This window comes from Aotus nancymaae, unplaced genomic scaffold (assembly GCF_030222135.1).
Source record: "Aotus nancymaae isolate 86718 unplaced genomic scaffold, 86718_ANA_hifiasm-v0.15.2.pri h1tg000095l, whole genome shotgun sequence".
In the NCBI taxonomy this organism is placed as follows: Eukaryota; Metazoa; Chordata; class Mammalia; order Primates; family Aotidae; genus Aotus; species Aotus nancymaae.
Genome location: NW_026988510.1, coordinates 2119106 through 2143403, shown reverse-complemented (window position 1 = coordinate 2143403; position 24298 = coordinate 2119106). Strand labels below are relative to the sequence as shown.

At 49.4% G+C, this 24298-nt stretch overlaps 1 protein-coding gene across 1 annotated transcript in view; it reads left to right on the top strand.

Moving 5' to 3' along the window:
- Nucleotides 1–24298, top strand: part of BANP (BTG3 associated nuclear protein) — a 143188-nt gene that overhangs the window by 39231 nt on the left and 79659 nt on the right. The window contains exons 5-6 of the mRNA XM_064369916.1: nucleotides 13793–13909; nucleotides 15604–15779. Coding sequence (XP_064225986.1) covers nucleotides 13793–13909; nucleotides 15604–15779 — 293 coding nt within the window. The remainder of the gene's footprint in view (nucleotides 1–13792; nucleotides 13910–15603; nucleotides 15780–24298) is intronic.

Here is a 24298-nt window from a genome sequence, read left to right as displayed (position 1 = left end):
CAAGGCAAAATCAACCTATTGTAGAATATATTTAGCCTGTATCAGCATGGGGTTTATTAATATTGCTAATAAAACCATTATCTGTAAAAATTAAGATTAATAGAATTTTTCTTCCATTTTCTTATAGTTTTAAATAGGATAAAAATATATTCTATTCAAAATCCTATTGAAAATATATCCTATTTAAAACAACAAGAAAATGGAGGAATGATTTCCTCTTTTTTTTTGACACAGAGTCTTGTTCTGTTCCCAGGCTCCAGGCTGGAGTGCAGTGCTACAATCTCAGCTCACTGCAACCTCTGCCTCCAAGGTTCAAGCAATTCTCCTGCCTCAGCCTCCCAAGTAGCTAGGACTACAGGTGCACGCCACCACGCCCAGCTAATTTTTGTATTTTTTAGTACAGACGAGGTTTCACCATGTTGGCCAGGATGGTCTCAATTTCTTGACCTCATGATCCTCCCACCTCGGCCTCCCAAAGTGCTGGAATTTTTTTTTTTTTTTTTTTTAATTGAGACTCTGCTCTGTCACCCAGGCTGGAGTGCAGTGGCGGGATCTTGGCTTACTGCAACCTCTGCCTCCCAGGCTCAACTGATTCCCTTCTGCCTCAGCCTCCTGAGTAGCTGGGATTACAGGTATGCAGCACGATACCCAGCTAATTTTTATAATTTTAGATGAGATGGGGTTTTGCCATGTTGGCAAGGCTGGTCTTGAACTCCTGACCTTAGGTGATCTGCCCGCCTTGGCCTCCCAAAATGCTGGGATTACAGGCATGAGCCATTGCGCCTGGTGGAATGATTTCCTTTCATAGGAAAGTTTTAAATATAGTATTTTTGAATGACTTTTAAAGTAGGCCAGGTGGCTCATGCCTGTAATTCCAGCACTTTGGAAGGCTGAGGTGGAAGGATCTCTAGAACTCAGGAATTCCAGACCAGCGTGGGCAACATAGTGAGACCTCCATCTCTACAGAATATAAAAAAGTTAGCTGGGCACAGTGGCACCCATCTGTAATCCCTTAGGAGGCCGAAGTGGGAGGATTGCTTGAACCTGGGAGGGTGAGACTGCAGTGAGTCATTGTTAGACTGGCATTTCTTCCCATATAAGTTCTTTTCAGAAGCCTCACTCTGTCATCCAGGCTGGAGTGTAGTGGTGCAATCTCGGCTCACTGCAACCTCTGCCTCCTGGTTCAAGCGATTCTCTCACCTCAGCCTTCCTAGTTGCTGGAACTATAGGCGCACACTACCACGCCTAGCTAATTTTTGTATTTTTTGATGGAGGTGGGCTTTGCCATGCTGGCCAGGTATCTTTCCATATAAATTCTGAAAATTAGAAATACAAATTGCCAACAGTTGAAAGCTGTTGACAGAAAATTGTAGGGAAGAAATGGTGGAGAAGAACTTAATCCCAGTCTGTTAATGAAAAAAGGTGTGTTTAAATTAGAATGTTACTAATTTGTAAACACATAGGAGTGTTGTTTGAGAATTGTGTATCTAAAATGTGGGCAGTGGAATGTGGAAAAGGAAAAGTCTCCAGAAAAACTGAAAAATTGGTTCGCATTCCAAATAGTAAGATGCTTCTGTGAATTATTTACTTTGGGCCTCAGATATTTAAAATGAAGAACAGAAGTGTGTAAGTCACAGATTGTATTATATCCTAATCCTGTGCTGTTAAAATAGCCCGACGTTCCCGGGGCTCACTCCTTGCTGTATGGGATTGGTGTGATCTTTCAGCACAGATGCAGACACCTTAAGGGACTTTGAGTTGTAATAAGGTCCCTGGAGAGAGGGCAAGAAGCTGCCCGCTGTGGTGTCACTTGCCCTTCTGTTTAGAGTGGCTACATCTGCTCAGAGCCAGCCCAGCTTCAAGGGCGGGCACAGCAAATAACTTTAGGAAAAAAAAAACAAAAAGAAATAAAGCCCTTTTTCTTTGAAGCTAAAGTCGAATCATTGTAATAAAAATGTGAGTCACCTGGATGGGCTTCATCCAACAGTCGTCATTGACTTGGGGACAAGAAAAATGGTCTTTCACGTTTTTTTCCCCTTTTTTTATTAAAAAAATTTCTTTTAGAGACGAGGTCTCGGTATGTTGCCCAGGCTGGAGTGCAGCTATTCACAGGTGCATCCCACTACTGATCAGCACGGGAGTTTTCACCTGCTCCGTTTCTGACCTGGGCGGGTTCAACCCTCCTTAGGCAACCTGATGGTGCCCCGCTCCCGGGAGGTCACCATATTGATGCCAAACTTAGCGCGGACACCCGATCGGCATAGCGCATTACAGCCCAGAACTCCTGGGATCAAGTGATCCTCCCGCCTCAGCCTCCCAAGTAGCTGGAACTACAGGCACGTGCCACCGTGCCCGGCTTTTTTTTCCTTTTAATTTTTTTTTAGATAGGTACTTATTTTCTTCCTGCAGGTGTGCCATCAGTTTGGATTTTGCTCCATGGTAATTTTGGTGTAGCAACCTGAGGTTTTAACTTTAAAGATGTTATGTTCAGTGGGCCCATCCTTTGAATGCTAGTGTGAACAATGCAGTTGAGGCATGATGTCACGTGGCCTGCAGGGATCAAGGGCACGCACAGGTACGTTTATACAGGTCAGTGTGAATAGCCTTTTGTTTGTACTTAGAAGCTGGACAGACAGCGGTGTCAGGATGCAGCTGAGCATGGAATGTTACCCGTTGCGGGATGCCAGCCCGCATGGCTGTGCATATCCAGGACACAGGACGGGCAGCAGGGATCTGTTTGCCCAGCACACCTGTGGAGTCCGCAGCTCAGACCACAGCTCAGAGCCCAGGGTTTTTGGCTTTGTTTTCTGAACATATTGACTGATTAGAAAAATTATTTTTAAAAATAAAAACAAACTAGCCAGGCACGGTGGCTCACGCCTGTAATCCCAGCACTTTGGGAGGCCGAGGCGGGCGGATTGCTCGAGCTCAGGAGTTCGAGACCAGCCTGGGCAACATGGTGAAACCCCCATCTCTACCAAAATACAAAAAATTAGCCGGGCGTGGTGGTGTGTGCCTGTAGTCCCAGCTACTCGGGAGGCTGAGGCAGGAGAATTGCAAGAACCCAGGAGGTGGAGGTTGCAACGAGCCGAGATCGCTCCACTACACTCCAGCCTGGGTGACAGAGCGAGACTCCATCTCAAAAAATAAATAAATAAGTAAATAAAAATAAAAACTAATTTTAGTTTATTTCAATTGAAAAAGATTTTTAAAATCTGTTTTTTAAAGTCAGATTTTTATCTTTAAAAACATTAAACAATTAAAAAGAACCAGCATATTTCTACAATTTTACAATTATAAACCATAGGCTTCTGTAGAATAATGGTTCTTGGAATTTTTAAAAAGTGTGATTTCTTTCTTTTTTTTTTTTTTGTGACCGAGTTTCACTCTTGTTGCCTGGGCTGGATTGCAATGGCACGAACTCGGCTCATTGCAACCTCTGCCTCCCGGGTTCAAGCGATTCTCCTGCCTCAGCCTACTGAGTAGCTGGGATTACGGGCATGCACCACCACACTCAGCTAATTTTGTATTTTTAATAGAGACCGGGTTTCTCTATGTTGGTCAGGCTGGTCTTGAACTCCCGACCTCAGGTGATCCACCCACCTTGGCCTCCCAAAGTGCTGGGATTACAGGTGTGAGCCACTGTGCCTGGCTAAAAGTGTGATTTCTTTTAAAGTGTGTCTTTTAGAGATGTGTCATGTTAGAGTTAATGAAAGGGAAATTTTTCTTTTCCTCAGAACTGCTATTGACTCGTGGAGAACTGAAATATTTGATTAAGGAATGCTGTTAATTCCCTCTAGTATGCTGGCTGCAGATTCTCTGTTTTATTTCCTAGAGGGTCTTTTATTTTAAATATTGATAGATATTCCTGGAAAGACTGTTGTGGTGGTGTGTAGTGGTAGGCCTCATTCTGAGCATCTCTGTTCTGGCACGTGAGCACAAGAACTCTTGGCCAGGGTAAGCCAGTGTTTTCAGTTTTGGGTCATTGGCATTCTCAGTCAAAATTAGAGCTTTCATAGGCTTTACAGTGTGACAGAGTTAAGGGAGAGCTGCTAGAATTGTGAAGAAATGATTTGGTTTCAACTAAGATGGTTTTGTTTAATTCTTTTCTTATTTAATACTGAATTTTGGTTGCTTTCATTTAATTCTGTGTATGTGTGATTTCTCTTCCTGACTGGGCTATACCGACCTTGCACAGCTGTATTCTGTTGGTGACCTAGTTGTGATACTCTGTACATGCTAGGGCTGAGTACTAGCCAAAGAAAACATACAGTCTACATACATGCAGCTTAGGGAATTGTTAATATAACCGTATGGTTCAGAGATAACAGTCTTAACCAAACTAATGTTAAACATAAATTTAAGTGTTTTAATGATTATGTACATTCTGATAATTTGCAGAACTTCTCTAGTTTTAGAATAACTCATAACTCATTGATTGGGATTGTGTTGAATCTGTAGATCAGTTTGAGGGAATTGCCAACTTAACAATATTGAATATTCTGATTCATGAACATGGTATGTCTCATGCAGGAATTCAATTTCTCTTAAAAGTGTTATGCAGCTTTCAGTGTTCAGCTCCTGTACGTATTTTGTTAAATTAATCTCTGAGTACTTCGTACTTAACAGATGCTACCATAAATTTACTGTATTTTAAATTTCAGTATCCATTTGTTCATTGGAAGGATAGAGCAGTACAACAGGTTTTTCTTTACTGCCCTTTATCCCGTGTTGTTTCTAAATGAAATGGTTGTAGATTTTCTGTAGGATTTTTTAAAATATATGTGATTATGTTACCTTTAAATAGAGTTTTACTTCTTCCTATAGAATTTCTATAGCTTCTCTTTATTGTGCTGGCCATGATCTTTATTTCAGTATATGTTCTTTTTAAAAATATTTTTGCCTTATTCCTGATCTTCGAGTGAAAGCATCCGGCCTTTCACCATTAAGTATGATGTTTCTAGTATATTTTTCCTAGATGCTCTTTATCAGGTTGAAGAAGTTTCCTTTATTCTCTGTTTCGTGGGAGTTTTTCACATGAATGAATGGACATTGAGTTTTCACATGCTTTTTATGTGTCTACCTGAGATGATTGTATGGTATTCCTTCTTCATTCTTTTGTTAAAGTGAATTATGCAGATTTTGAATGCCAGCTGAACCTCGCATTTCTGTTCTAATAAACCTGACTTGATCTAGGTGTATTATGGTTTTGATATATTAATTGATCAGTTTTCTAATATTTAATTAAGCGCTTTTGTGTCTGTGCCTGTGTCTGTGGGACATGTTAGCCTGTCGTTGTTGGTTTTTTTTGCCATGTCTTTGTTTTGTTTTGTTTGCTGACCTCAGGAACGGAGCTGGGAAGCTGCCCCTCATTGTCTGCGTTCTGAAAATGTTTCTGTCAGTTTACTTTTATTTCTTTTAAAAAATGTGATAGAATTTGCCAGTGAAGCCTAGATTTTTAATCATGAATTCAATTATTTTAATAAATATAGAACTTTGATAACTGTAGAATTTCTTGAGTTAGTGTTAATTTGTGTCTCTGCAGATTATTTTCCTTTCCCCCAAATTCTAGAGTTTATCAGCACACTGCTCTTTGCGGGACCCTCTGTGTGTTTTACACGTCTGTGGGTCCACAGACGCTCTGTTGCCAAGCCTCCCTGGGCTCCTCTGATTGTGACTGTTTCTCACGCTTCATCGTTTTTGGCGACTTTTTGAGGTGCACGGGGTCAGGTGTTTTGTAGGGTGTGCCTCTGTTGGGATTTGCCTCCTGAAGAGACTGGGGTCACGGGTTTTGGGGAGGAAGGCCACAGAGGTGAAGCCCTTCTCGTCACATCCTGTCCAGGCCAGCACCGTCAGCAGATCACCCGGCTGAGGCTGTTGCGCATTTTCCCCTGTCAGATTACTCTTCTCCCCCTTGCGTCCTGCGCTTTTGGAAGGAAGCTGCTGTGCCTGTTGTCCGCCCGGGTAGGGAGTAGGGAGTTGTGTGCTGCCTCCTCGAGGGCGGAGCGGCTCGGATACTTCTGTTAGTCTGCCTGGGAGGCTTGTCTCTTCTTTCCCATTTACAAATTTATTCACTCATCTGTTTACATCAGCACGTGCTCATGGAGATTTATTTTACACTTTGAGTTAGAATCCAGTGCTGCTTCATTCCGGGCTCACATCCTTCCAGCTTTGGCCGTCGGCAGCTTGTTAGTTGGCTCCTATGCCCCTTGACATTCCCTCCATTCCCTCTTCATTGTAGGTGTTTTCTTGTTAGTGTTGCGTTTTGTTTTCTTTTTTTCTTTTGAGATGGAGTTTTGCTCTGTTGCCCAGGCTGGAGTGCAGTGGTGGGATCTCCTCTCACTGCAACCTCTGCCTCCTGGATTCAAGCAATTCTCCTGTCTGAGCCTCCCAGGTAGCTGGGATTACAGGCCGTGCCACCACATCTGGCTAATTTTGTGTTTTTATTAGAGACAGGGTTTCCCCATGTTGGTCAGGCTGGTCTCGAACTCCTGACCTCGTAATCTGCCCGTCTCGGCCTCCCAAAGTGCTGGGATTACAGATGTGAGCCACCGTGCTCGGCCTGAGCACTTTTACTTGCACAGGGCTACCAAATGCTTCTCCAGGCTCATTGTGCATGCCTTTCCCAGCCTAGAATCAGCCATTTCTTCTTGAATTGAAAAATGAGGTTAGAGATGAGGATGCCGTGGGCAGAGACTAGGATGTGGTGCCCCAGACCAGGAGGCTGTGCGCGGTGGTGCGCGGTGTCCTCCGAGCGTGGGAAGAGCGCTGGAGTTACAGACCAGGAGGCGGTGCGCGGTGGTGTGCGGTGTCCTCCGAGCGTGGGAAGAGCCCTGGAGTTACAGACCAGGAGGCGGTGCGCGGTGGTGCGCGGTGTCCTCCGAGCGTGGGAAGAGCGCTGGAGTTATAGACCAGGAGGCTGTGCGCGGTGGTGCGCGGTGTCCTCCGAGCGTGGGAAGAGCGCTGGAGTTATAGACCAGGAGGCTGTGCGCGGTGGTGCGCGGTGTCCTCCGAGCATGCGAAGAGCCCTGGAGTTACAGACCAGGAGGCGATGCGCGGTGGTGCGCGGTGGTGCGCGGTGTCCGAGCGTGGGAAGAACCCTGGCATTAGAGACCAGGAGGTGGTGTGCGGTGGTGCACGGTGTCCCCCGAGCGTGGGAAGAGCCCTGGAGTTACAGACCAAGAGGCGGTGCGCGGTGGTGTGCGGTGTCCTCCGAGCGTGGGAAGAGCTCTGGTGTTAGAGACCAGGAGGCGGTGCGCGGTGGTGTGCGGTGTCCTCCGAGCGTGGCAAGAGCGCTGGTGTTAGAGACCAGGAGACTGTGCGCGGTGGTGTGCGGTGTCCTCCGAGCGTGGGAAGAGCGCTGGTGTTAGAGACCAGGAGGCGGTGCGCGGTGGTGTGCGGTGTCCTCTGAGCGTGGCAAGAGCGCTGGTGTTAAGAGACCAGGAGGCGGTGCGCGGTGGTGTGCGGTGTCCTCCGAGCGTGGGAAGAGCTCTGGTGTTAGAGACCAGGAGGCGGTGCGCGGTGGTGTGCGGTGTCCTCCGAGCGTGGCAAGAGCGCTGGTGTTAGAGACCAGGAGACTGTGCGCGGTGGTGTGCAGTGTCCTCCGAGCGTGGGAAGAGCTCTGGTGTTAAGAGACCAGGAGGCGGTGCGCGGTGGTGTGCGGTGTCCTCCGAGCGTGGGAAGAGTTCTGGTGTTAGAGACCAGGAGGCTGTGCGCGGTGGTGTGCGGTGTCCTCCGAGCGTGGCAAGAGCGCTGGTGTTAGAGACCAGGAGGCTGTGCCGGGTGGTGTGCGGTGTCCTCCGAGCGTGGGAAGAGCTCTGGTGTTAAGAGACCAGGAGGCGGTGCGCGGTGGTGTGCGGTGTCCTCCGAGCGTGGAAAGAGCTCTGGTGTTAGAGACCAGGAGGCTGTGCGCGGTGGTGTGCGGTGTCCTCCGAGCGTGGAAAGAGCTCTGGTGTTAGAGACCAGGAGACTGTGCGTGGTGGTGTGCGGTGTCCTCCGAGCGTGGGAAGAGCCCTGGAGTTACAGACCAGGAAGCGGTGCGCGGTGGTGCGCGGTGTCCTCCGAGCGTGGGAAGAGCCCTGGAGTTACAGACCAGGAGGCGGTGCGCGGTGGTGCGCGGTGTCCTCCGAGCGTGGGAAGAGCGCTGGAGTTACAGACCAGGAGGCGGTGCGCGGTGGTGCGCGGTGTCCTCCAAGCGTGGGAAGAGCCCTGGAGTTACAGACCAGGAGGCGGTGCGCGGTGGTGCGCGGTGTCCTCCGAGCGGGGGAAGAGCGCTGGAGTTACAGACCAGGAGGCTGTGCGCGGTGGTGCGCAGTGTCCTCCGAGCGTCGGAAGAGCGCTGGAGTTATAGACCAGGAGGCTGTGCGCGGTGGTGCGCGGTGTCCTCCGAGCATGCGAAGAGCCCTGGAGTTACAGACCAGGAGGCGATGCGCGGTGGTGCGCGGTGGTGCGCGGTGTCCGAGCGTGGGAAGAACCCTGGCATTAGAGACCAGGAGGCGGTGTGCGGTGGTGCACGGTGTCCTCCGAGCGTGGGAAGAGCCCTGGAGTTACAGACCACGAGGCGGTGCGCGGTGGTGTGCGGTGTCCTCCGAGCGTGGGAAGAGCTCTGGTGTTAGAGACCAGGAGGCGGTGCGCGGTGGTGTGCGGTGTCCTCCGAGCATGGCAAGAGCGCTGGTGTTAGAGACCAGGAGACTGTGCGCGGTGGTGCGCGGTGTCCTCCGAGCATGCGAAGAGCCCTGGAGTTACAGACCAGGAGGCGATGCGCGGTGGTGCGCGGTGGTGCGCCGTGTCCGAGCGTGGGAAGAGCTCTGGCATTAGAGACCAGGAGGCGGTGTGCGGTGGTGTGCGCTGTCCTCCGAGCGTGGGAAGGGCTCTGGTGTTAGAGACCAGGAGGCGGTGCGCGGTGGTGTGCGGTGTCCTCCGAGCGTGGGAAGAGCCCTGGAGTTACAGACCAGGAGGCGATGCGCGGTGGTGCGCGGTGGTGCGCCGTGTCCGAGCGTGGGAAGAGCTCTGGTGTTAGAGACCAGGAGGCAGTGCGCGGTGGTGTGCGGTGTCCTCCGAGCGTGGGAAGAGCTCTGGTGTTAAGAGACCAGGAGGCGGTGTGCGGTGGTGTGCGGTGTCCTCCGAGCGTGGGAAGAGCTCTGGTGTTAGAGACCAGGAGACTGTGCGCGGTGGTGTGCGGTGTCCTCCGAGTGTGGCAAGAGCGCTGGTGTTAGAGACCAGGAGACTGTGCGCGGTGGTGTGCGGTGTCCTCCGAGCGTGGGAAGAGCCCTGGAGTTACAGACCAGGAGGCGATGCGCGGTGGTGCGCGGTGTCCTCCGAGCCTGGGAAGAGCTCTGGTGTTAAGAGACCAGGAGGCAGTGCGCGGTGGTGTGCGGTGTCCTCCGAGCGTGGGAAGAGCCCTGGAGTTACAGACCAGAAGGCTGTGCGCGGTGGTGTGCGGTGTCCTCCGAGCGTGGGAAGGACTCTGGTGTTAGAGACCAGGAGGCGGTGCGCGGTGGTGTGCGGTGTCCTCCAAGCATCGGAAGAGCTCTGGTGTTAGAGACCAGGAGGCTGTGCGCGGTGGTGTGCGGTGTCCTCCGAGCGTGGCAAGAGCGCTGGTGTTAGAGACCAGGAGGCTGTGCGCGGTGGTGTGCGGTGTCCTCCGAGCGTGGGAAGGACTCTGGTGTTAGAGACCAGGAGGCGGTGCGCGGTGGTGTGCGGTGTCCTCCAAGCATCGGAAGAGCTCTGGTGTTAGAGACCAGGAGGCTGTGCGCGGTGGTGTGCGGTGTCCTCCGAGCGTGGCAAGAGCGCTGGTGTTAGAGACCAGGAGGCGGTGTGCGGAGGTCCCTGGCGTTAGAGACCAGAATGTCTTGCGTGGCAGTGCGCGGTGTCCTGTGAGCCTGCGAAGGGCCCTGGGCAGCTTTTCACCTGAACACGTTGCCTGGGAGCCCCTGCCTTCCTGTGCTGTTGCAGGTGCTGACTTCATGGAGTCATTCGTCATGCTGCCTCCCTCTCTCCCTAGTAGTCGTTTCTGTAGCTTCTAGGAAAGAGGGAGAAACACAATGTTCTCGACCTCCTCGCCCTTCTGATTTGGGATTGTTGGGGGAAGTCCCAGATCTCTGTCCATGCACAAGCATGGCTCCCTGGGGAGAGCAGCATGAGGAGTTAGATATGGAGCCTCTCAAAGCCGATTGAGACGCTAGAAGCTTCTTTCTTTAGCAACTAGTTTTTAAAGTTTGCTGCATTAGGTTAGTCCCATTTCGCTGGTGCAGTGGTTATTTGTCGGGCTGGTTTTATATTCTATTTTGCTCATTTCATTAGGTATTAGGAAGAAAATTTTAATGCTGATTTATTTTTATCCCTGAGTATTTTTTTGTTAGATCATGTTTTTATGACTTTTTAATCTTTAGTGTGGTGCAGTGGCTTAGGCCTGTAGTCCCAGCAACTCAGGAGACTGAGGTGGGAGGAGCACTTGAGACCGAGAATTTGAGACCAGCCTAGGCAACATAGTGAGACCCCATCTATAACAATAAAATCAAATACCCTTTTAACCTGCAAGCCATAGAAATACACTTTCAGTAAATGTTTGATTAGTCTGCATGCTCATTATATTGACTCGGTGACATGAATCATTGCAATAGCGGGTTCTGTGGACTTGTGATTAGCGTGGTGGGAGGTTGAATCTTGCTGTGTTCAGGGTGCAGTGTGCGCTGTTCTGGTCTTCCCCCAGCTGCTGTGGGTGCCTCCAGTGTCTGAGCCTTTAACTGTGTGCTTACCCGTATTGCCTTGGGGTCCTCAGTCGGGGAAGGGGAGAGTGAAAGGTGTGTCCTGTTTTTAAAACCTGTGTCCGGGAAGTGACACACCTCTCTCCTGTTGGAAGTCCATTGATGGACTCTGGCCACAGGGCCGTGTGTGCACAGAAGGGCTTGAGAAATGCAGGCTGGATGCACAGGGGCTCGGCAGGGGAGTGGGCTGTGGGCCGCTGCGGCCTGGGGGCTTCAGGGTGCCTGCTCTTTCCGCCTGCCTGCCCTTCTGTTTTCCTCCTGCTGAAGCTCTGTCCACCCAGCAGCTCCTCTTTTTGTAAGTACACTACACTAACCCAGTTTCTTACTTACAAGGCCCGGGTCCTTGTGTGTTATGTAGGAGCATGAATGTCCATGGGAGAAAACGTACTTAGGGAACAGGTACTGGAGTTTTAAACAAAATCTGTCCATTTTTTCCTAATAAGTAGAAAGCAGAAAAAATTACTTGAAGTACTTTTGAGCTTGCTGTTGTTGAAATATTTTTCCTTGAGATTTAGAAAATGAGTGTCCGATTTTCTAAACTGGACTTGATAATTATTTTCAGTTATAAAAGGGACGCCTGCCCGGGGTGCAGAGTGTCATGTGATGAGACTGCACTTTGGGTGGAAGGAGACGAAAGCTTGTTTGGTTCAAACGTACGTCAGATACTCTGATGGCGTTCATCCTCTCCCTGCCGTAGGAAACAGCCGGGAATTGCCGTGGGAATGGGACTGGTTGGTGACTTGACCACACAGGTAACCAGTGCTGTGTCAAGATCTCGGGCTAAGAGGGGCGCACAGGGAAAGCAGCATGCCCGGCCTGGTTCATGCGGCGACCTGGAACGGGAGTCCCTGGAGGCCGGGGGTCCTGCAGTGCCCAGCGTGGGCTTCTCACTTGCTGAGCATTCAGTGCAGATTTGTTAGGTGCGCGTTTAGTGGCCTTGGTCTGGGACATTTGAAAGTTATTATTATCTTTTTTTCAGACAGTCTCGCTCTGTCGCCAGGTTGGAGTGTAGTGGCGTGGTCTCGGCTCACTGCAACCCCTGCCTCCTGGATTCAGGGGATTCTCCTGCCTCAGCCTCCTAAGTAGCTGGAACTACAGGTGTGCACCACCGTGCACATCTAATTTTTGTATTTTTAGTAGAGACGGGGTTTCACTGTGTTTGCCAGGATGGTCTCGATCTCTTGACCTCGTGATCTGCCCACCTCGGCCTCACAAACTGCTGGGATTACAGGTGTGAGCCACCGTGCCCGGCTGACACTTGGAAGTTACTTAAACTCGTCTTTGGAGGGTTGGTGCTTGCTTCTCCTCAGATCGTCTCTCAGCGCCTCTATGTGAGTGGAGGCTTAGGCAGAGAACGGAGTCACGTCTGTTCTTCGTCCTGTGACCGTTTGTGCCCAGGCAGAGGTGTGTGTCCAGCAAGTACCCACAGCGGCATCTGGAGTCACCACTGCAACTCCTGTGGCTCTCCTGACCCGTCTTTTCCACGTTTGACAGCTTTCATGGAACCTAACCACAGCCGCAGACTGAGACCCCCCACCCCGGCGTCTCAGCTGCCTGTGCCGGTTCGTTGGAGGTGGCTTCAGATGCTAACCTCTGCTGCGAGGGCTGTCGAGTTCTCCTCACTGTCTGTGTCACTCAGATGTTCTGCTGCTCTGAAGTGCTGGCTGGGCCCTCGTCCTGGTGCCGCTGCGCTCTGGTCCTGAGTGTTGCCCTCCCATCCCTCTCTCCGTCCTGTGTGATCGTCTGCACTGGACCATTGTGTAGTTTCTCAAGGCTCTGCTTCACAGTAACTTAGTTTTTGTTTCCTTTTGTAATAAAACATGGCGAACACAAGCTTGTGAAAATCGTTTAAATCCTGCATTTTTCCGAAGATTGTTCGTTGTATGTCTTACCTTGGTGGCTTGTTTTGCATGCACTTGAACAAAGCGTCCTGACGTAGGACAGGCACCAGGTTTTGCTGTGTTGCTTTAGGTGTCACCAGTAACAAGCAGAGGAGTTTAAAAAATAACACTGCAGAGTGAAATGCAGTTGGTCATGCCTTTATTTAGGAAACCCTGCTGCTCCTGTGATTTCTGTGGGCGTGGCATGCTGCTGTCCTTGCACTGGTTGTGGGGACAGTTACAGTTGTGATGCCAGGCTGGATTTTCCCGGGTGCAAATCACAGAAAGGCAGTCTTCCCAGGTTGGTTTTTGGAGAGTGAAATCCAGGAATGGTGTTTTATTCTCTGGTGATAACCGCTTCGTGTTCCTAGCGCCAGTTCTTTCTCCGCGCCACCCTTCCACCACAGAGTGTACCGTAGAAATCCCTTGACTGAAAGTGCTAAGGCTCGAAAACCCATGATGGGAAACTGTGGCTGAGTCTGTCCGTTGAGGTGAAGCTGCGTTACTGCCGCCTGTCTAGACACACTAGCGCTTCCTCCAGGGCGGCGCCGGGTTTGGTGGTTTCTGGGTCATAGCCTGTTCTTTTGTCGAATCTTTTCCTTGGAAGCAGAACCCTGAGCCATTTGGTTGTGACTCACACCCGTTCCTGTAGAACCTAGAAGTAGCGAGTATGTGTCCTTCCATCCCAAGTCCGGTGTGACGTTTGGCCCTTTCTTCCGAGGGTGCCACCAGTTTGGAATGATACCAACACTCACATGGTTACGAAAGTTAGATCTGTCCCACAGGAATTGAGCTGGGATGGAGTGACTAAAAACGTCAAGCCGCTTTTCATGCAAGTGTGCCACCTCAGAAGCTTTACTAGCTGGGTGTGATAACAGCTCGTGCTGTCTGTCTGTTCCGTATCACACATTCAGTGTCAGCCCAGCCGTCCTGTGCTATCCAGTTGTGCAGACAAAACTCCAACAATTAGGAAAGTTAAACTGTTAAAAAACCCCATCTCCAGTTTATTCTTCCTTAGCGTTTGGGGCTCCTCCCCGCAGTGCGGGTCCCTGGGAGCGGACTGTGTTGAATGACTCTTATGTGCTCTTACCATGAATGTTGTTGTTTTAAGGCCTTCTTTTTCTTTGTGATTCTTTTGTTCCCTAGCGTCGTCCCCCAGACTACAGTAATACTCAACAATGATCGGCAGAACGCCATTGTAGCCAAGATGGAAGACCCCTTGAGCAACAGGGCACCGGATTCCCTGGAAAATGTCATTAGCAAGTCAGTAGCACGGCACCAACCCCACCTTTCCCTGTCACTGTGAGGAGTCCCGTGAGAATAAGTCAACGTCCCCAAGCCAGGGCACAGTCCGGCACATGCTTCATCTCTGTGGTCACAGGGTTGAGCCTGGCAGGCACTGCCCCAGCTCTCTGAGGTCGGGGAGGGCAGGCTGGGTGAAGCTGAGTGCTGAGTCCGGCCACACCAGGGGCAGCTGCCGCCGGGGACTTCTGTGTCTCGGGCTGGCCAGGTTGTGAAGGGGGCTGGCTCTGTCTCCTCACAGCAGTCGGTGAAGGCGCTCATCCTCCCACCTAGCTCAGTGGTACTCGTGTCTGTCTGTCTGTGCAGAAGCTTGTCAGGCAAACAGACGCCCTCTTCCACGCTTGCTAAGTGGTGCAGGCATGTTGAGTTTATGACTTTTTTCCTATCCTTTTTTCTCTTGAGACGTTTTGAGTGGAGCTTTGGCCAGAGGTGGGAGTGGATGAAAGACACCGTCCCCGCCCTGCGTGAGGGGAGGGCCAGGCAGTGGCCTCTGGCTGCATCTGGGCCCTGCTCTCCAGGAAGGCCTCCTGGGCTGCATGAACCCCTGAGGGTGCTGGCCCTTTTTGTTTCCCATCTGTGTCTTACAAAGTTCTGTTTTGCTTTTTCTCTCAGTCTCCCTTGTGGATTGCTCCTCCTCCAGCTTCGTCCCCTTTCCTCGTTGTCTTAGCTCAGTTCTCCAGGGCTGCAGCTGTGGTCATGAGGGCCTGATACATGGGGGCGAAGGGAGAAGAGGTGGCGATGGGCGGTCAGGAGGTGCCAGGGTCAGCTGTGCCTCCGGGGCTTGGCGCTGAGGTTAGCCGGGCAGGTGCCCAATGTTGAGGATCAAGTTCAGTGTGGACAGCACTCCAGAGAATCCAGTCCAGAGAGTGCAAAGTGCAGCGCCCTCCCCTGGGTACAGACAGTGTTTGCAACACCCTTTTTTTTGACTTTGCGAACAGAGAAATTGTGCTCCTTTCTCCTCTCCTGGTGCATAGCAGTCCATGGTAGAGGATGTCGAAAGGGTCGTTGAAGAGGGAAGTAGCAGGTCTCGACGTCATCCTTTTTTTGAGCACGTTGTGGAGCTGGCCTCGCCCAGCTTTGCTGGCAGTGTACTGTCATTCCACATCAGCAGCTCTTGGGATGACGGCAGCTCCCCTGGGATCTGAGCCGGTTTTTGAAGCCCCCTTCAGGGTTTTTTGCCCGTGGGAATACTTGGGAGTGATGCTTGCGTTGCAGAGGCGGAGTCATTTCCAGGGAGCCTCGCAGCGTGGGTCCAGCTGACCCAGGTCTCTGAGCACGGTCTTCCGAATTTAGTCTTTCCTGTAACATGGCCTTAAAAAAGACTCTTCTTCAAGCGCCAGCATTCTATAGGATGACCTCTGAAGTCAGAGGGCAGCATGCTGGGCCTGAGTCAGTGAGTCACGATTTTACTTCTTTCGGGTTGTACACATTTTCTTTAAATGGTTACGTTTTACTTTATACAGTTTCTTTCAGCCCCAGGCCATTTTCTCCTTTGAAGTTGCTGTTAATCTTGGTAGAGAGCGCTGTCTGGGAAGGCCGTGTGATCCACTGGTCCACGCAGAGTTAGATTTTGTGATAAGTTAAAGGCAGCGCAGAACTTGGCGTGCTGGTTGTGACTCTCACCGCATTGGGCTGGTGTGTTTTTTCCCGTTCAGCGCTGTGCCTGGGCGTCGGCAGAACACCATTGTGGTGAAGGTGCCGGGCCAAGAAGACAGCCACCACGAAGACGGGGAGAGTGGCTCGGAGGCCAGCGACTCTGTGTCCAGCTGCGGACAGGCCGGCAGCCAGAGCATCGGGAGCAACGTCACCCTCATCACCCTCAACTCGGAAGGTGCGTCCCAGGCGTCCTCTTTCCTTGGCCAGAGCAGCAGTAGGAATGTTTTTGTTTGTTTTGCTTTTTTAGAAATTAATATATGTATATTGTTGTTTTTAAACAGAACGATACAATATAGACCGGGCTTGGTGGCTCACGCCTGTAATCCTAGCACTTTGGGAGGCTGAGGCAGGTGGATCATGAGGTCAGGAGCTCAATATCAGCCTGATCAAGATGGTGAAACCCCGTCTGTACTAAAACTACAAAAATTAGCTGGGCATGGCGGTGGGTGCCTGTAATCTCAGCTGCTTGAGAGGCTGAGGCAGGAGAATCACTGAAACCCGGGTGGCAGAGGTTGCAGTGAGCTGAGATCGCACCACTGCACTCCAGCCTGGGCAATAGAGTGAGACGGCGACTCATAAAAAAAGAGTGGTAGAGTATAAAAATGAAGAAAGGGAAAATAATTCCACCAGTTTGAGATCTCTAAACCTTTTGGAATTTTTCTGTGCACATGTCATGATTTTACAACTCCCTTCCTTCCCTTACATGGCAGAAATCTTCCCACATTGATGCAGACGGACAGGGTCGTTTTTAGGCAGTTTTGCTTATTTTATCAGCTCTGGATGCTTTCAGGGATGGCCCCTGTAATCTTTCGTTACTGACACTGGCATCGGCCTGCTGTCTTTCCGCGTCTCTCAGATCAGTGTCTGGACGTGGGCTCTCAGAGGCGGCTCTCTGGGCTAGAGGACTCAGCTTCCACGGGGCCTGTGGCATATGACGCACTGCCTCTTTCCACCAAGATCTGGAAGGATGTGAACCTGTTCGTCCCACCTGGATTCCCAGTGGGGGCTTCTCTCCTGCAGGCTCTGAGGTGTCCTCCCTCCCAGCTAAGCCCACCCAGTGTGCCTTTCAGAGGCCTCTTCTCCGCAGAGCCTGTGTGTGCCCTTCATCCTGTCTTCATCAGTGACCACTGACTGTCAGTTACTACAGTGTGGAGAAAAGAAAGAACCCAAGCACACTCAGCTTTGTGTGGGCAGTGGTGAAGCATGGGTTTTGTTTACTTACTAGGAAGAACTCAAGTTTTTTCTGCTTCTGTGTGTGAGTTGATTTTTCCTAGCAACTCAATGTCGATTTGTTTACTGAACAAAGGTTTTCCTGTTAGGAAGACTCATTACCATATCTGAAACATTGAAAATAATGTTTTTCACAAAAATTGCTTTTACCTCTAATACAGAGTGCTAGGATTCAGATGGCAGAATGGTGGGAAGAGAGAGAGCTTAGGTTGATCTTTTTTTTTTTTTCCAAGTTGAGATCTAATTTATACCCTAAAATTGACCGTTTTAAAGCATACATCTCAGTGGTTTTTAGTATGTTCACAAGGTTGTGGAGTCATCACTTCTAATTCTAGAATATATTTCGTTACCCCCAAAATAAGCCCAGTATCCATCAATAGTCACTTTCCATTCTCCCAGCCTCCAGCCTCTGTCACCCACTTGTCTCTGTCTGTCCCTGGGGGTGTCCCCATTGTGGACCTTGACTATAAATGGAATCCTGTAACCTCCGCATCGTAGCTTGCCTCAGAGCGTTGTTCCTCTTAATGGCCACATGATACGCCGATGTACGGACGGCCACGTTCTGTTTCTCCATCGTCAGCAGGTGGACGTTCGGGTCGTTTCCACTTTTTGGCTGTTGTCATTAATGCCGCTGTGAACATTTATGTGCAGGTTTTTGTGTATGTATGAATTGCAAGGTCAGGGCAATGGAGTTTTTCACTCATGAAATTTGAGGAAAAGAGGGATTCTGCTGATTTCATCTTCATGGAATCTGGAAATCACATTGCAGTAACGACAGACTAATTGTTCTAATTATTTTTCAATGTGGATTTTGTGTGAATCCCCGCGTAGATCTGGCCACCGCCTTAAGGCCTGGTGTTTGTTTGATTTAAATTGTGTCAGCTAAGGCAGAAAAAACTTGGTAATTCTGGGGAGTACAGGGCCATAAAAACAAAAAAATTTAAAATCAACTTAGCAAAAGATATCAAATTTGGAGCCTACTTAGTGTTAATCTGTATATATAAGGAAACATACAAATATTCTTTGTATCTGAGTTTAAGTTCTTTTGATGTTTTGTGTAAGACAGTTTTCTTTAGCAAAGTCTTTGAGCTGAGTTTTTTAGCCATATTTACCACTGCTTGTTCTCACTAAACATAATTTTGATGTATAACACAGGTTGTTAGGATTGGGGTGAACTGGAGAGCTTTTTCTAATCTTAATTTTTACTTTATTTTGAAGACGAGGTCGTCATCTAGAGCCGTTCTATTTTCACATTCATTACATTGTTTATAATCAGTCTCTTTCACTGACTCTGTCCTTGGGAATGTATATCCCAGCGGGGTCAGTGTTAGGAAAATATCAGTTTCAGCTGCATGATTTGACATAGTGGCTTGGTGAAAATTACACACAGACAGAGGAAGTCATCCTTAAATGATTGCTGTATATGTGAATGTTGGAAAAACAGCCAATCCATTCATGTCTCTTCCATCAGATTCACTGTCAGCCCACAGGGGTGTCATCTGGTCAACATTTCCATGAGGTTTGAATGTGCCGAGAATTGGGCCAGCAGCTTCCCTGCCTGTGCCCCCTCTACCCCAGAGCAACTGGGCAGGGGGTGAGTCTTCAAGTTGATGTGACCGAAAGCATGATGAATATGGAAGTGTTAAAGGGGGATGTGCTTGTCTTTCTGTTTAGTCTTTTTAGGCCCTGTTAAGAGACAGGAGCTGCAGGAGACAGATTGTTCTTATCTTGTAGAAGTATTTAAGTGCCTTAAGTCTTAGAGAACCACAGATTTCAAAACGGCTATTTCTTAAGAATTCCAAATGGCTTGTATGAATTGATATGCTGTTTTATATCAAATTTGGAGTCAGTTTATTGTACTGCACAGATACTATATCATTTTATTGTAGGTTTTTACTAGGCAATTTCATTTGTCATGACACACATTCCATTGGAATCAGAAGGAAGGTACCTCCTGACTGTTGGGAGTGTGAACGGTAGACTGTGTCTCATTGGAATAAGAAGGAAGGTACCTCCTGACTGTTGGGAGTGTGAACGGTAGACTGTGTCTCATTGGAACAGGAAGGAAGGTTCCTCCTGACTGTCGGGAGTGTGAACGGTAGACTGTGTCTCATTGGAACAGGAAGGAAGGTTCCTCCTGACTGTCGGGAGTGTGAACGGTAGACTGTGTCTCATTGGAACAGGAAGGAAGTTTCCTCCTGACTGTCGGGAGTGTGAACGGTAGACTGTGTCTCATTGGAACAGGAAGGAAGGTTCCTCCTGACTGTCGGGAGTGTGAACGGTAGACTGTGTCTCATTGGAACAGGAAGGAAGGTTCCTCCTGACTGTCGGGAGTGTGAACGGTAGACTGTGTCTCATTGGAACAGGAAGGAAGTTACCTCCTGACTGTCGGGAATGTGAACGGTAGACTGTGTCTCATTGGAACAGGAAGGAAGGTACCTCCTGACTGTCGAGAGTGTGAACGGTAGACTGTGTCTCATTGGAACAGGAAGGAAGGTACCTCCTGACTGTCGAGAGTGTGAACGGTAGACTGTGTCTCATTGGAACAGGAAGGAAGGTTCCTCCTGACTGTCGGGAGTGTGAACGGTAGACTGTGTCTCATTGGAACAAGAAGGAAGGTATCTCCTGACTGTTGGGAGTGTGAACGGTAGACTGTGTCTCATTGGAACAAGAAGGAAGTTACCTCCTGACTGTCGGGAGTGTGAACGGTAGACTGTGTCTCATTGGAACAGGAAGGAAGGTACCTCCTGACTGTCGAGAGTGTGAATGGTAGACTGTGTCTCATTGGAACAGGAAGGAAGGTTCCTCCTGACTGTCGGGAGTGTGAACGGTAGACTGTGTCTCATTGGAACAGGAAGGAAGGTACCTCCTGACTGTCGAGAGTGTGAACGGTAGACTGTGTCTCATTGGAACAGGAAGGAAGTTACCTCCTGACTGTCGGGAGTGTGAACGGTAGACTGTGTCTCATTGGAACAAGAAGGAAGGTATCTCCTGACTGTTGGGAGTGTGAACGGTAGACTGTGTCTCATTGGAACAAGAAGGAAGTTACCTCCTGACTGTCGGGAGTGTGAACGGTAGACTGTGTCTCATTGGAACAGGAAGGAAGGTACCTCCTGACTGTCGAGAGTGTGAACGGTAGACTGTGTCTCATTGGAACAGGAAGGAAGGTACCTCCTGACTGTTGGGAGTGTGAACAGTAGACTGTGTCTCATTGGAACAAGAAGGAAGGTTCCTCCTGACTGTTGGGAGTGTGAACGGTAGACTGTGTCTCATTGGAACAGGAAGGAAGGTACCTCCTGACTGTCGAGAGTGTGAACGGTAGACTGTGTCTCATTGGAACAGGAAGGAAGGTTCCTCCTGACTGTCGGGAGTGTGAACGGTAGACTGTGTCTCATTGGAACAAGAAGGAAGGTATCTCCTGACTGTTGGGAGTGTGAACGGTAGACTGTGTCTCATTGGAACAAGAAGGAAGTTACCTCCTGACTGTCGGGAGTGTGAACGGTAGACTGTGTCTCATTGGAACAGGAAGGAAGGTACCTCCTGACTGTCGGGAGTGTGAACGGTAGACTGTGTCTCATTGGAACAAGAAGGAAGGTATCTCCTGACTGTTGGGAGTGTGAACGGTAGACTGTGTCTCATTGGAACAAGAAGGAAGTTACCTCCTGACTGTCGGGAGTGTGAACGGTAGACTGTGTCTCATTGGAACAGGAAGGAAGGTACCTCCTGACTGTCGAGAGTGTGAACGGTAGACTGTGTCTCATTGGAACAGGAAGGAAGGTACCTCCTGACTGTCGGGAGTGTGAACGGTAGACTGTGTCTCATTGGAACAGGAAGGAAGGTTCCTCCTGACTGTCGGGAGTGTGAACGGTAGACTGTGTCTCATTGGAACAGGAAGGAAGGTACCTCCTGACTGTCGAGAGTGTGAACGGTAGACTGTGTCTCATTGGAACAGGAAGGAAGGTACCTCCTGACTGTTGGGAGTGTGAACGGTAGACTGTGTCTCATTGGAACAAGAAGGAAGGTATCTCCTGACTGTTGGGAGTGTAAACGGTAGACTGTGTCTCATTGGAACAAGAAGGAAGTTACCTCCTGACTGTCGGGAGTGTGAACGGTAGACTGTGTCTCATTGGAACAGGAAGGAAGGTACCTCCTGACTGTTGGGAGTGTGAATGGTAGACTGTGTCTCATTGGAGCAGGAAGGAAAGTACCTCCTGACTGTTGAGCATGTGGACGGTAGACTGTCTTCGTTCTTATCTTTTATCAGTAGTTTTGGTCTTGGTATGCTCATGGCTTTGTTTTGTACCTGACAGCGTGCGGGCTCCCATCATTCAGTGACCAAGCTGCCCGCTGAGTTAGAGAAACAAGTTGAGCTAAAATGGACCTAGCATGAGATCTGTTCGCCCATGAAGGGATTTAGTTAGATTTTTAATCAAGAGTTTAAATTCCTGCTGTGTATACATTTGATAATTCTTACAACACCTGTCTAATCCTACACATAAAATGTTAGGTACTTAATTTCAGTGGAGGATTGTCATTGAATTCTACTTGAATTATTGCCAGGAATTGGTCCCATGGACATCCCTGTCAGTGGAATGACTTACGTGGTAGCCCTTGGTGGTGCCGGTGACGGCTGGCAAGGCACAGCTGGTAGAGTTGGGCTGCTGTGAGAGCTGTCAGCTGCGGCCGTCCTGCCGCTGCTACTGGCATTGCTGTGCTGTGCGGTCAGATTCACAGACCTCGCTGTCCATGGAACGCTGCACACATGGAAATAAGAACATGTAGCCACACTGTGCTGTGCGGATTTACAGACCTCACAGTCCACAGAATGTTAACCGTGCACGTGGAAAGAACGTGTGGCCACACTGTGCCGTGCCAATTTACAGACCTCGCAGTCCACAGAATGTCAGCTGTGCACGTGGAAATAACATGTAGCCATGCTGTGCTGTGTGGATTTACAGACCTCACAGTCCACAGAATGTCAGCCTTGCACTTGGAAATAAGAACGTGTAGCCACGCTGTGCTGTGTGGGTTTACAGACCTCGCAGTCCACAGAATGTCAGCCATGCATGTGGAAATAAGAACATGTAGCCACGCTGTGCTGCACAGATTTACAGACCTCACAGTCCACAGAATGTCAGCTGTGCACATGGAAATAAGAACATGTAGCCACGCTGTGCTTTGGAGATTCACACACCTCGCAGTCCACGGAATGTCAGTCATGTATGTGGAAAGAACGTGTAGCCATGCTGTGCTGTGCTGTGTGGTCAGATTCACAGACCTCGCAGTCCACGGAACGTCAGCTGTGCACCTGGAAAGAAGAACGTGTAGCCACGCCCTGCTGTGGTCAGATTGACAGACCTCGCAGTCCACACAATGCCATTCATGCACTTGGAAAGAAGAACATTTAGCTACAAGCATTTCTCGAAAATTTATTTACAGAATTTATCTTATGTAAGTGTTTTGAACATAACTGCTGTATGTGTGGGGTAATAGCGAAATACTTTTTCATGGCAGTCCTGAGTTGATCACTAATGAGAGTAGGACTGCAGAGATGAGTGACCACAGTAAAACCAAGGGAAGTGGGAGACAGCAGCGTAAGAACGGGAGCAGGTCTGCGTGCCACAGAGCAGCCGGAATAGGAGAGATGAGTTATTATTGATAGAGATGGTCCACGCGTGTCCCGGCGCTGGGATAGGAGAGATGAATTATTATTGATAGAGATGGTCCGTGCGTGTCCCGGTGCTGGGATAGGAGAGATGAGTTATTATTGATAGAGATGGTCCACGCATGTCCTGGTGCTGGGATAGGAGAGATGAATTATTATTGATAGAGATGGTCCACGCGTGTCCCGGTGCTGGGATAGGAGAGATGAATTATTATTGATAGAGATGGTCCGTGCGTGTCCTGGTGCTGGGATAGGAGAGATGAGTTATTATTGATAGAGATGGTCCACGCATGTCCCGGCGCTGGGATAGGAGAGATGAGTTATTATTGATAGAGATGGTCCATGCGTGTCCCGGCGCTGGGATAGGAGAGATGAATTATTATTGATAGAGATGGTCCATGCGTGCCCCAGTGCTGGGATAGGAGAGATGAATTATTATTGATAGAGATGGTCCATGCATGTCCTGGTGCTGGGATAGGAGAGATGAGTTATTATTGATAGAGATGGTCCACGCATGTCCCGGCGCTGGGATAGGAGAGATGAATTATTATTGATAGAGATGGTCCATGCGTGTCCCGGCGCTGGGATAGGAGAGATGAGTTATTATTGATAGAGATGGTCCATGCGTGTCCCGGCGCTGGGATAGGAGAGATGAGTTATTATTGATAGAGATGGTCCATGCGTGTCCCGGCGCTGGGATAGGAGAGATGAGTTATTATTGATAGAGATGGTCCATGTGTGTCCCAGTGCTGGGATAGGAGAGATGAATTATTATTGATAGAGATGGTCCATGCGTGTCCCGGCGCTGGGATAGGAGAGATGAATTATTATTGATAGAGATGGTCCATGCGTGTCCCAGTGCTGGGATAGGAGAGATGAATTATTATTGATAGAGATGGTCCATGCGTGTCCCGGCGCTGGGATAGGAGAGATGAATTATTATTGATAGAGATGGTCCATGCGTGTCCCGGCGCTGGGATAGGAGAGATGAATTATTATTGATAGAGATGGTCCATGCGTGTCCCAGTGCTGGGATAGGAGAGATGAATTATTATTGATAGAGATGGTCCATGCGTGTCCCGGTGCTGGGATAGGAGAGATGAGTTATTATTGATAGAGATGGTCCATGCGTGTCCCGGCGCTGGGATAGGAGAGATGAATTATTATTGATAGAGATGGTCCATGCGTGTCCCGGCGCTGGGATAGGAGAGATGAATTATTATTGATAGAGATGGTCCATGCGTGTCCCAGTGCTGGGATAGGAGAGATGAGTTATTATTGATAGAGATGGTCCATGCGTGTCCCGGCGCTGGGATAGGAGAGATGAATTATTATTGATAGAGATGGTCCATGCGTGTCCCGGCGCTGGGATAGGAGAGATGAATTATTATTGATAGAGATGGTCCATGCGTGTCCCAGTGCTGGGATAGGAGAGATGAGTTATTATTGATAGAGATGGTCCATGCGTGTCCCGGTGCTGGGATAGGAGAGATGAGTTATTATTGATAGAGACGGTCCATGCGTGTCCCGGCGCTGGGATAGGAGAGATGAGTTATTATTGATAGAGATGGTCCATGCGTGTCCCGGTGCTGGGATAGGAGAGATGAGTTATTATTGATAGAGATGGTCCATGCGTGTCCCGGCGCTGGGATAGGAGAGATGAATTATTATTGATAGAGATGGTCCATGCGTGTCCCGGCGCTGGGATAGGAGAGATGAATTATTATTGATAGAGATGGTCCATGCGTGTCCCGGCGCTGGGATAGGAGAGATGAATTATTATTGATAGAGATGGTCCA